Genomic DNA, 12,852 nt, shown 5'->3' with positions numbered 1-12,852 from the left:
ATATCCACACCCCAAACAAGTGTTATTGCTCCTTCTTAAACCCTTGTGTGTTCTTTTCTATAATGTCTTGATAGGTGGAAAAATTTGCACTTTAAAATACGAGGTATATATAGATTACAAATATGAAATTGCATTAACTGCAGCTTTGCTTATTACAAAGTATTAGCACACTGAAATAGAAAAGAGTATTTATGGGAAGCTAATTTATGCAAGACTTCATTAACGTAATCTTAGTTTTTAAATGAACTTCAGGGGCAGTTTTTCTTCAAGCACTTGTTCATTTGTTGCAATAGATGTATGTGCAAACAGGAAATTTTGATGTCATGATTATTTCAAAGTAATCATATAAGCAAACTGATATGGATTGTTTCTACTGTACTAACCATCTCTTATGGAAGTAGCCAATTGGAGTTTAGGTTTATAAATATTTTTGAATCTTGATGACTTGTCAGTTAATAGGAAATTACAGCAAAATATAAACCATACATCTGCTTTCCATAGTTTGAAAAGCAAAATAAATCATTACTGAGAAGATTTGATTTTGATTTTATGGCAGGAACAGCCTTTCTGATCCTGGGAAGTTGACCTAAGTGTCAGCAAGCATCATCTCCTTTTCCATAGCTGCTTGTTTGAAGTTACCATATCAAGCCAGGTGAAACTAATATGAACACTCTAATTGTTGTGTCAAAATATAGCTGTGCTTTCCATATTGAATGGATCTAATAAATGTCCAAAATAATGTTATGTTTTTTGGTGGTTTTTTTTTTTTTATGTTCAACCTCTCTTGAAGGCATTCTAGTGATGGATGCATCTGGCTGAATCAGGGAGATCTGTTTGACTTCAAGGCAAAGTGATTTTGGATCATTCCAAAGATTAGATTTGCTTAAATATTAGCTAAAGACTGTTATACAAACTTGAAACCATCCATCAAGTTATGAACAAAAAGCAATGCTGAACTTTGAATTAGATCTGTGCCTTGCCATTCTTTCTTTAAGCCGTACATGAAGAAGGGAAATACTATATTCACTAGACATTTATAGACCTCTTTTCACTGTACATGGCAAAACCCTTTGAAAAGCTTCCCAGATTAAAATAGAATACAGGAGGAGGTTTATAGACCTCATTTTTAGCTGAGTTTCTCTGGCTGGTTTTTAGCTGTATTATATTTTGTCAAGGATTGGTTGGTGAGCAACAAGCATCTTGATGGTCAGTGGATATTCACTAACAGCTGAAGATTCTAGAATATCTTCTCCAAGAAATCTTTTGATAATAGCAATCAAATAAAACCAAGCATATGTTCTTCCTTCAGCAAGCAACTAGTAAGTCATGAACAGCATTGCATAGGTTTGGAAAAGCAATGAAGAAGTGGTTGTTCATGTACGTGGTTCTTCAATATGAACTGTTCTTACAGCTACTCTGTGATTCATCCTTCAGTTTCACTAATGTGGAGTTTATCAGCATTGTGATTCCTTACAGTGGAACAAAGATTTGGTTGCGATGGCATTCTTTGTGGGTTTTGTTTCTTTATTTTAATAGTTGCAGCAACTTTGAGAGTATACTGAAGTGATGTCTGAAGAACACTGATGCCTATAGTTCATTTCAGGCATACCATATATGCTGATCACACACATTGCAAAATTATTCTGTTGACAAGGAAAATTTTTCAGAAAGTAGAGTAACAGAAAAGTAGGTACCAGCTCTTCACAAACTTAAACAAATTGAAAAACTTACGTTGATCATACGTTTTGTAGATGCCTTCAAATGGTTGTGTTCTATTGTCTTTTAAATGTTTTTGAAAAATATCCTGTAAACTGAAAAGACATTAGTATGGGGTTTATAACCTAATGTTTGTTGCCATGTGACTGGATTCTTATGGTGAACTGGATATCTTAAGTATTTCTCTACTACTCTGAACAAATAGTACATTTATTATAAAATATGGAGCTATAAAAATGGAATTTAGTAAGATGTTTCTAGTGAAGATTGAGTTGCCCTAACTCAAAATAACATAAGTAATAAAGTAAGATATTTTAAAAAGTTTGACTGAAGTTTCACAGTATATAATATCCCTGAATTTTTTCAGAAAGGATAGGAAGTCCTTTTCCATGTGTATCAGAATTGTTCATACATGTGCAGTCATGCTGAACTCCTGTGTACTGCATGAGTAAAACTCTTTTTAAATTTGGTTATTTATAATCTTCAGCAGCTAAGGAAACGGCATGCAGCAGACTCATTCCAGGGAGCAATGTGACAAAAACACTTTATAGATAGATTATGGAGCTCTTTGTAATAATTTTATTGTTCTCTTTTCTGCTATTCCCTTCTTTATTCAAGAAAGCTTTTCATATTCCCTAATAAAAGAAAAAGGGGGAAGCTTATACTGTCATCTGAAATATCTGTAACAGGAGAGAGTGCAGTTTAAGCATTAGTTGAAATTATATTGGAGAACATAGAATACTTAGAACTTTTGAAAAGGAAATAAAGTTATTTTTCCAAATATTTACAGTACTTGCATTTTTATTTTTCATTGATGTATAATTAACACTGTGGTATTTGATTTATTTTTAAAGACTGAGTAGTGTTCTACCTCCAGAACAAAATCAATAAGGAATGCAAGAATAGATATTCCTAGGAGGTATGAAAGTAGTAGCTTGTGATTTTTTGCTTCTTGTTTTGGTGGGTGAGTTTTTTGGGTTTTCTTAAAATATATCACTTTTTATCTTATTGATATGTTCTTTGTGCACAGTATAAGGAAAATAAGAATGAATTCTGTTCTAACAGTTCCTCAAAATGTTCACAATCTTAAAATTATATCATGAAACATTCAGGCATAGTTTTAAAGCTGAGTTTGAAATTGAATTGAATTAGAATTTGGTTATGGAACTCTTGCCAAGATTGGTATACAATCCATTACTGATTTGTTTCCTTTTCTTATTTCCTTTCCAAGCAATCTGTCTTACTAATTATTCTGTTTTTAAATTTACTTTTCATTGTAGACTAGGAGAGGCTTAAAGATATATTTGTAGAAAAATACTCCTGCTAGTGTAAGTACATCTAGCCCATCTAGCTTTTAAGCATCCATATGAATCATAACTTTTGTTCCTTTACTTGCAGCTGATTTTTGCAGTATATTTGGCCAGATTTCCTATAGGCTTTATGCTCTTGTGTATTGTCCCCCTGATTTCAATGAAGTTACCAACAGTGCATGGAGAATACATGTTAACCCAGGATCTGAGGCCCTCTAGCAATTTCACCTGTGGAAATTGTCTTGAACATGTATGTGCAAATTTTCCTCTAGTCTGGGGCTGAATGTATGCTAACTCTCTTCGGACATTGCATAGGCATGCAAAGAGTATTAATGTAGGGATACCACTGCTTAGACATGGCTATGCAGCATCCAAATCAGATCTGGCTGGCATCCAGTCAACTGCTGATACGCACAGAGGAACTGATCTGTCCATGCTGTCATATTTCTGCCTACCTTCAATCTAGTGCCCAGTCCACAGAGACTAATAATTTCAAAGCACCATGGTAAACCACACTGTGAAATGTTTTCTAGCATTTTTAAAAACAATATGATGAATTTTAGAACTTTGTCATGTGGTGACTATGAAAGGACAGAAATTTAAAGCAAATAAATGAGTGACTACAGCATGGGGAAAGCAGGAAGAACTTTTGCTATCCTCAGATAACTTTTCCTACTTCAGTTTGAAAACCCCAATATTTTAAGTTAAATCCTTTTTTAAATGCACTTAAATGGGATGACTTGATGAATATATCTGAGAATTATAGAAAAATAATGTTCTGCTCATTAGTTTCATTGTAGAGATATGTGAAACCAGTAATATATGAGACTTTGAAATCATTTTATTGCTGGAAACTCTTTTCTCTAATTCAGGCTCTTCTAATTCCAGTTAAAGTTGTTTAAAGGGGGGGATGGAGTAAACTTGGATTAGAAGATGGAATATTTGTCTAAAAATGGGAATAAATTTTAGAAAGTTATGTTAGTGATATAGTTAATGTAATTAAAAAGTGAATTATTATCCAGAAGATGATTTCTTGGAGAATTTGTGTGTGTGTGTGTGTGTGTGTGTGTGTAGCAATTGGCAGGTGATTTTCTCTCTAGGGAAGGAGAGAGAGGCACTTATGACAAAGGCATTTGTTCTGTTGTTGGAAAAAGGTTAACAGTTTAGTCCAATAATCTTGAAATCTGTGCAATAGGTTCTTTGATAAATAAGGATAAGACATCAAACAAACCCCCAAGAAATACTTTTGAATTAATTTGGTTTCCTTGTGCCACTTGTAAAATATTTTGACTGTAAATTCCTTTATACTGACTCTATGGGCCTAATCATAGTTTCAAAATGTGCTGAGAATCATGTGATGATATCTATTTACCTCTGTGGAAAAGAAACCTGATGTTTTTCAGCTTGCTGTTTTTCTATATTAAATGGAAATATTTCAACTATGCTTTGTAACAAAATCAAGCAAAAAATTGGGTTGCATTATAGAACTACTAATAAGAGGTAAGAAAAAAATCTGAAACAGAGGTTGAAATGTCAATGATTTTGTCTGTATTTAGGGACTGTATTTAGGCCCCACAGATTCTGCCATAGATTGTCTCTAACTGCTGGAAATAGGAAGATTACTGTCTTGTGTATACTAAATAATTTGAATGTGAATAAACAGAATTGTTAATTAGGCATAATGAATCCTTAAATTACATACACTGTTAGAAAACCTGCTGAATTCAGAGAATGAACCAAAATAAGACTAAATTTTGTGGAAATAGAACAAGAATGTCTTTTTACAAAGGAAATTCACCAATTTGAATTTGTTTATATGCCTAACAAAATATTTTATTGAAGGAGATGTGTATGCAATGTGTTATGTTAATTTCTAGTTGCAGTGTGAACAATAAATGCAACTTTGGAAATGGCTGTCAAATACATCCAAGCATATCTCATTGTGCTAATATTAGTGGATATACTTTAAGCAGTTCCTGAGAAAGGACTGTAGTGTTGAGCCTTTATTATTATCTTCAGGTTCACATTTGTTCTTCTTACTCTTCACTAATAGGTAGCATAGATCAGTCAGTGTTAAAGGAATTACCTCCTGATCTCCTGGCAGAAATTGAATCCACCATGCCACTTTGTGAACGTGTGAAAATGAACAAGCGCAAACGTAGCACAGTTAATGAGAAACCAAAATATGCTGAAATCAGTTCTGATGAAGACAATGACAGTGAAGAAGCTTTTGAATGTAAGTAATACATATAAGCCCCAGTGGCTGTGGAAATTCTTATATGTGGAGTAAAGTAAATTATGGAAAACTTTCACAGTATGCTTTAAGGGATTCTAGGTTCATTATATCCACTCAAGAGATCTGGCCATCTTTCCAAACAATTCATTGAGGACATCTGGGTTAAAAATAAATTATAATATTTCTCAAAGGATACTGTAAAACTGAATTCAGGTAAAACAAGAGAAAATGATCAAGAGAATGAAAGATTTGTGACATATGGACTGAATAGATTTGTAGTGTTACAAATATGTATTTCAGAAGTCTTTTGGTTGTCCAAAATTGAACTTTAAAAATATGAAAGTTATTGTTATAGAAGATAAATTACTTTGAGTATCTCATGAAGAAAGGGCATTTCATTAAATTAAATTATGAGAATTAAAAATTGATTATATCTCATTCAATGAGTGATAAATGTGTTATTCCATAAATGTTTGGCAGAATTTAGAAGGAAATTGGATGTTTATATTCTGAGTAGTCTTTACATATAAAATTAATAGTAACTCTTGAAATATTATTAGTACTTACATTTTAGTCATTTTTTCTGCTTCAAAATAAACTTTGTAGAGCAATGACTGATTGTGAATAGCTGTTCTCATGTTCATGTTATTTGCCTTGCAGAGCCAGCACAACTGCAACACATTCTATTTTGTTGTGCAGCATTGATAAACTGATCAGTTTAAATTTCTTCTGGAAAGCAGTATTGGAAGTTACTTTTCTCATGGAGATGTAGCTGGGGTCAGAATTTGTCCTACAGAGCATAAATTGATACTGATGATTTTTAAACTGTGGAGAGAGATTTCATCTACCTCCACAAAATACTGCCTCATGGGGGAAAAGAATCAGTTGAAATGTGTAAAGTCTTTTCCCATAAACCCCCTACTTTTCTTCTCTAATATGCTCACTTCAGTTATCCCCCACAGCTCTTTGTTTCTTCAGTTGTAGTTAACTCTCAACCATTTTAAAATTGAGTGTTAGTAGCTCAGGCCTTGTGAACATGACTGTACTGCCTCCAGAAGCAAGTCTGATCCATAAGCAGAACAGCTTCAAAAACATGAACTAAGTTATTACCTTTAACACTTGAACCACCTCTGTGCAGAAGTTTTCAAAAGTGGAAGCCCTCTAGGGTGCAGTGCAGAGCATTAGTATCACCTCTCACTCAGTATTGGTTTCATTAGTTCTGAGTCTGGGCTGACTATTGACTATATCCTGGTATGTTTCCTATTCTTCTCAGTAAACTGGGGTTGTGGAAAGAACTTGTCAATTCTGTTCCAGTTCTGTCTGAATGCTTTGGAGCCATTTTGCTCAAGCAACCCTCTATACAGTCATACCTCTCTAAACTTCAGGAGGCCTTGGTAGAGACACAGATGTCAGGGCTGTTATATACAAGTTCACATGAATAATAAACTCTTCTAGTCTAGAATGTAATGTTTTGGAGCCATTTTGATCTTCAAAGCAAAGTCTGGGTTAGACATCTCTTTGCTTTCCTGTTACTTTAGATAACGGAGAGTTGGTTGATTTCATGGATGAAGTTACCTCCTTTTTCCATATCCTTTTTCTATTACATCTTAGCACTCTTTCCCCTTCAGGACTATATTTGAAAACAAAGAACTCTCCTTTCTCCTCTACACACACACTTTATTTCCACCAAGTTTCTGGTTTTATATAGAAAATTTATCCCAGTTTTTCAGCATTCAGTTGTGCAAGGCTTTTTGGTCCTGACTGAAAACTGATTTTAATAACCTTCTGTGGTATATACTTGCTGCCTGGCCCAGGATTGTGACTCCAGCTTTCTCCTTTACACTGAATCTCCTGCAATATATATCAAGACAAAATTTTAGTTGTCTTGGCAAAACAGAATATCTTCAAACAACTAGGTTGCCAAGTCTTATTGGAACTCACTGTGTTAGATGGGCAAAGCAATCACCGAATTGGAACATGGGCACCCAATAATAGTCAGAATTTAGACAACCTTATTGTTCTCTTATGAAAGGATGCAACTTATTTTGATTTGTTCTACTTTCCTGACTTTGTTTAAAATGACAAATGCCCTGTAAATTTTTATTTTTAAATGTTTGCTCATCTTTCCCAGTTTTAGGTACTTTTTTCATGTAATTCAAAAGAAATTGTTAGAATAATGCCATAATATATTTTTTATATGATAGTTTTAGAGTGTTTGCTTGTTTTACAGAACATCTATATGATAGTGTTTAACTTGCAAATGTATAATTTTGAGCTATTAAAAGTAGAATTTTTGTCCTTATAATGAAAATGCATTTTATTTCTAGCTTCTCGTAAAAGGCATAAAAAGGATAGAGATGAAGCTTGGGAGTATGAAGAACATGATAGAAGAAGTTCTGGTGACCATAGGAGAAGTGGTTATTGTCATGAAGGAAGGAGGACTTGTGCTAGTGGCCGTTATCGTAATCGCAGTCCCAATGACTCTGAGATGGATGATTATTCTTCTCCTCCTAGCCTCAGTGAGGGTAACGGATTGTTTTAAAACAATAATTTCTTCCCTAATACTAGTACATTTTTAAAGGATATGTTAAACATTTTAAAATAAACACCTTTACATGCAATATTGAATATAAGCATAAAAAGTGTAAACAATCCTTTATTCTCTTAATTAGTAGCTAGAAGAATGAAGAAAAAAGAAAAACAAAAGAAGAGGAAAGCTTATGAACCTAAACTAACACCTGAAGGTAATTTTAGAATATTTATTTTCTAGAGTTTGTATTTTCTGGTTTGTATATAAAATAATTATATTTATATTTCTTTTTCACCAGAAATGATGGATTCTTCTACTTTCAAAAGATTTGCTGCTTCAATAGAGAATATTTTGGAAAATTTAGAAGACATGGATTTTACAGCTTTTGGTAATATGTCAGAAATTTTCAAAATGCTTCCCCCAATTGAAAACACAAGAAAGGAATTTGCATCTCAGTATTTTCAAACTTCCTTCTTTGTGATTTAATTGCCTGTGAAACACACTGTGGTATACTGCATTTATATGGCTTCTGCCTTTAGTGGAGGCCTTTATCGTTCCAATTCCATTTGCTACTACAGGAAGAATATCCTTCTTCCTCCCTGCAGAATCCAAAAGGGACATAAATCACAATGAGACAAATAATAGTCCCCTGGAGTGGAAAGGATACCTCTTTGGGACATCATTAGGGTATCTTCTGTCAAACATATCTTTGTAAAGAATGCTAACGTAAGATGGCTGGATGCCAGACACCCACCAAAGCCTCTCTCTCACTCCCCTCCACAGCTGGACAGGGGAGAGAAAATTTAACAAAGGGTTCATGGGTTGAGATAAAGACTGGGAGAGATCACTCATCAAATACCATTATGGGCAAAACAGGCTTGAATTAGATGTATTCACTGAATTTATTACTAACAAAATCAGAGCAGAATAATGAGAAGTAAAATAAGACCTTAAAAACTCCTTCTCCCCACTTTCTCAACTCTGTCTCCTCCCTCCCAGCGGCACAGGGAAACAGGAATGGGATTTATGGTCAGTTCATCACCCATTGTTCCTGCCACTGCTCTGTCAGAGGAGTCAGAGTCTTTCCCCTGCTCCACTGTGGGATCCCTCCCATGGGAGACAGTTCTCCATGAACTTCTCCAACATGGGTCCTTCCCAAGGGCTACAGTTCTCCACGAATTGCTGCAACGTGGGTCAGTCTTACACTGGGTCGGTTTCAGGCACAGCCTGCTCCAGCGTGTGTCCCTCACATAGTCACAAGTCCTACCAGGAAACCTGCTCCAGTGTGGGCTCCTCTCTCCATGGGTCTGCAGGTCCCTGCCAGGATCCTGCTCTAGCACAGGCATCTCATGGGGTCACAGCCTCCTCTCAGGCATCCCCCTGCTCCGGCATGGGCTCCTACACAGGCTGCAGATGGATCTCTGCATCCCTGAGGCCCTCCCTGGGCTGCAGGGGCACTGCTGCCTCACCATGGTCTTCCACCATGGGCTGCAGGGGAATCTCAGCTCTGGCGTCTGGAGCACTTCCTGTCCCTTCTTCTGCACTGACCTCGGTGTCTGCAGAGTTGTTCCTCTCACATATTCTCACCCCACTCTCATCTGACCCCAATTACATCTGCGCAATAACTTTTTTTTCTTCTTAACTATGTTATCCCCGAGGCATCGCTGCCATCTCTGATTGACCCAGCCTTGGCCAGTGGTGGGTCCGTCCTGGAGCCAGCTGGCGTTGGCTCTGCCAGACATGGGGGAAGCTTCCAGCAGCGTCTCACAGAAGCTACCCCTGTAGTCCTCCTGCTTTCAAAACCTGGACATACACACCAAATACACCTGTAATTTCTGAGGCGCATAATTTTGCATCTGTTGTGGCCTTTGGCCCAACAGAGATTGATTATTCAATTCAGCAGCAGAGTGCTTATTCTCTTATGGATGAGGCACTGAATAACTGTATGCTCCCTATCCATTTCAGTAGAAACTAAGCCAGTTTAGCATAAGTGTCTGATGAAGTAGTTCAGGTTGACCAACATGACTTTATTTTGAAATGGATAACAGATCATTCATTAATTTTTTAGAACTAGAACAAAGGGAGGAACATAAGCAAATCACTACAGCTATGGTGACTACAACCTTGGATTAAAAATATTTTTAATATATGACTTTCAGTCATATTTAACAAGTAGTTGTTTTAACACCACCAAAAGTTGTCATCATCAGTCTTCATTAGATGGAACTATTATATATGCTAGCTATTTGGAAAAGGAGTTATTTTTCTTCAGTTGGCTTTTTCATATTGACTGTAAAATATTGATTTCCTTGAAGTCTTATTAGAGATGTGACTGTTAATTTTTAATTTTTTTTTTTAAGGTGATGATGATGAGATTCCACAAGAATTGCTACTGGGAAAGCATCAGCTTAGTGAGTTGGGTAGTGAATCTGCAAAAATCAAGGCAATGGGCATTATGGACAAGGTACATCTTCACAGTATTTAACTCTTTTTGAACATTTAATTTTGTTAAACATACAAAAACTTGTACCCCCTCTAATATTCCACCCTCTTCAGGTATACCTGTGACAAATACTGTGAACAATTGTGCTTCTGCTGAAGTGCTTAAAAAGTTACCACATCTTAACTGTTACTGTCTCTGAAGCCAAGACATTTTTGTTAAATGGTCTTCTGTGTTACGGCTGACTCAGAGCACTATATGCCAATAGGTAACACATGCCTGAACAGTAAAATCTAATAATTAATCTACTTTCACAAAAGCACATAATTTGCTCCTTACAGCTACTGTTGAGCAACCACAGTAAAACAGAGCCTGCTGGCAAAGTCAAAAAATCCACCCTTGCTGATATATGCCATTAGTGCAATGTAAATATATGTCCATCCAGCATCACACTGAGTTGCCCACTACCTTCCTCTCTCCAAAGAGTCCTTTCAAACTTAAAAGATTTAATGCTCAAGCTGATAATAAGATTAATTTTTCTTAGACTGCATATTGTGATTTCTTTGCCATACTCTTCCCAACTTCTGTTCAAGGGAACTTTCTGTTGGCACAAACTGTTAGTATTGATTCTTTGAAAGGCCTCCTAGAAACAGAGACTAGACAGGTGTAAGGGAATAAAAGTAGGTATTTATTTGAAAGGCCTTCAAAGGTACACCCTGGGGAGCCAGAGGCTATTGCCAAGATGGACCCCAAGATGGATGACAGGTCACAAGTTTTTCACACTTTTATAGATTTGGTTCATTTGTATATCAGGGTTAATTCTCCAATTAAGGCTTCAGTTTATTGATGTAATTCCCCTCAGCTTACCCCCCCTTAGAGGTTCTTTGGTTTATACTTTTTGGGCCTAGGATGGTCTAGATGTCCTTGAAGAGCAGGCCTGGAGAGGCTTTGTTATGTCTACCTAGCATGAGAGAGCAGAAATTAACAGGCTGCAAGAAACTTCAGAGTTACACACTAAGCAGTACAGTGATTTGAAAGATATGAAAGTTAAAACCTAAGGCATCATTTCCACACCTTTAGAAACAATATTCTTGCTTTCCTTATCTTCCTAGAACTCTTGGCTTTGGGCAGTCTTGTATTAAATTCTTACTCTACCTCCTCATGATTATTTATTATGCTTATGAAGTGTCTGTGAAGCCACTTATACAAGTCACTCTGAAGGGTTTTCTTTAATCTGAGATTTAGATGTTCTTCATGGCTCTTTCTTTGTTTTCTCTACCTTCCTTTGTAGCATGATATTAGCCTGAGTGTTTCTGTTTCCTGATAGTTCTCACCCTTAACCTCTGTTACCTGTTTTTTTCACATACATACTTACATGTATGCATAAAATCAGAATTTTGTTGCTTCTAAAGGTGAGCACAAATAGTATCTGGATGAATGAAACTGATTCTCCTGGAGTTTAGCATATTCTACAGATTATTTAATCACAATTCTGTAGAACATCAGTAAGTGAATTTGAGTTACATTTTTCAATATGCTAGATTTTTAAAATTAATACAGTTATTGAGAATACACTTCCTTTTTATTAGAACTCAAATATCAGGGAATTTTATTTCTGCTTGTCCATAGAACTAGGATTTTTTCTTAATAAATATCTATATAGTCAGTTAGAATTTGGGATTGATACTCGGATTTGGTAAATTTCTGTTTCTAGAAGCAAATGCAAAAGCATATAACTATGCAACATTAATTACAGTTATGCAATTTTAATCAATTTCTATGTATTTTGCTGGTTGAAAATGAAGTTTGATTGCAGTCTTAGAACATATTTTCACTAGTTTAAATCTATTATCAGCATTCTAAATCATGCTGTGTCAGAAACCAGACAAATCAAGATCCAATACTTAGATTGGACATTTTTTCTGCAATTTGGAAGCCTTTATGTTCCTACAGTTGTTTGATGTGTTTTGTTTCTTGTTTTAGCTCTCAACAGATAAAACAGTAAAGGTCTTGAATATTTTGGAGAAGAATATTCAAGATGGATCAAAGCTTTCCACGTTACTTAACCATGTGAGTTTTCAAATTACATTGTTTCACACCATTGTGTAGAATAGGGTTTTCTTCACTTGAGTCCCATATAGTGATAGTTTCGAATACTGTGTGTGTCTGTGAAAGGAATTCTTGATTTTATATGTATGTGCTTAAAAGATTGCCAAATTTTAAGATTTGAAGCAAAAATCTATTTTTTTTATATTATTTCAAGTATGTTTTACTATAGTAAACATGTATTGGGAGCAATTTGGTTATCTTTTGACTTAATTTTAAATATTATCGTTTCATCCTGAAATATTCATGGTAACTGGTGTAACTTGCACTATTGGGCATTTTTTTTCTACTTTTCTACATGTCCATAAAAACATCCCTTCCACAGTGGAAGAAATATAACAGCCTGTGCTTTTATACAGGCAAGAAAGATTATTTTTCTCTGTACCAGAGAAGTTATTAAAATTTTCACCTGATTTTGCTATTAATAACATTATTACAATATGTTAGTAGTGCTGCGTGGTCATAATTAACCTCATGTATGTTCATTTTTATAACTTGTGCAAACATAGAAATA

The 12,852-nt window shown here is 35.3% G+C and overlaps 1 protein-coding gene across 7 annotated transcripts in view; it reads left to right on the top strand.

Moving 5' to 3' along the window:
- Positions 1-12,852, top strand: part of LOC138102888 (nipped-B-like protein) — a 166,508-nt gene that overhangs the window by 110,516 nt on the left and 43,140 nt on the right. For all 7 annotated transcript variants that reach the window (XM_069000658.1, XM_069000661.1, XM_069000664.1 and 4 more), the window contains 6 exons: positions 5,080-5,262; positions 7,590-7,787; positions 7,935-8,006; positions 8,091-8,180; positions 10,153-10,256; positions 12,216-12,302. In XM_069000658.1, coding sequence (XP_068856759.1) covers positions 5,080-5,262; positions 7,590-7,787; positions 7,935-8,006; positions 8,091-8,180; positions 10,153-10,256; positions 12,216-12,302 — 734 coding nt within the window. The remainder of the gene's footprint in view (positions 1-5,079; positions 5,263-7,589; positions 7,788-7,934; positions 8,007-8,090; positions 8,181-10,152; positions 10,257-12,215; positions 12,303-12,852) is intronic.

Source organism: Aphelocoma coerulescens (genome assembly GCF_041296385.1).
Source record: "Aphelocoma coerulescens isolate FSJ_1873_10779 chromosome W unlocalized genomic scaffold, UR_Acoe_1.0 ChrW_unloc_scaf_4, whole genome shotgun sequence".
Lineage (NCBI taxonomy): Eukaryota > Metazoa > Chordata > Aves > Passeriformes > Corvidae > Aphelocoma > Aphelocoma coerulescens.
This window is presented reverse-complemented; position numbering and strand designations above follow the sequence as displayed.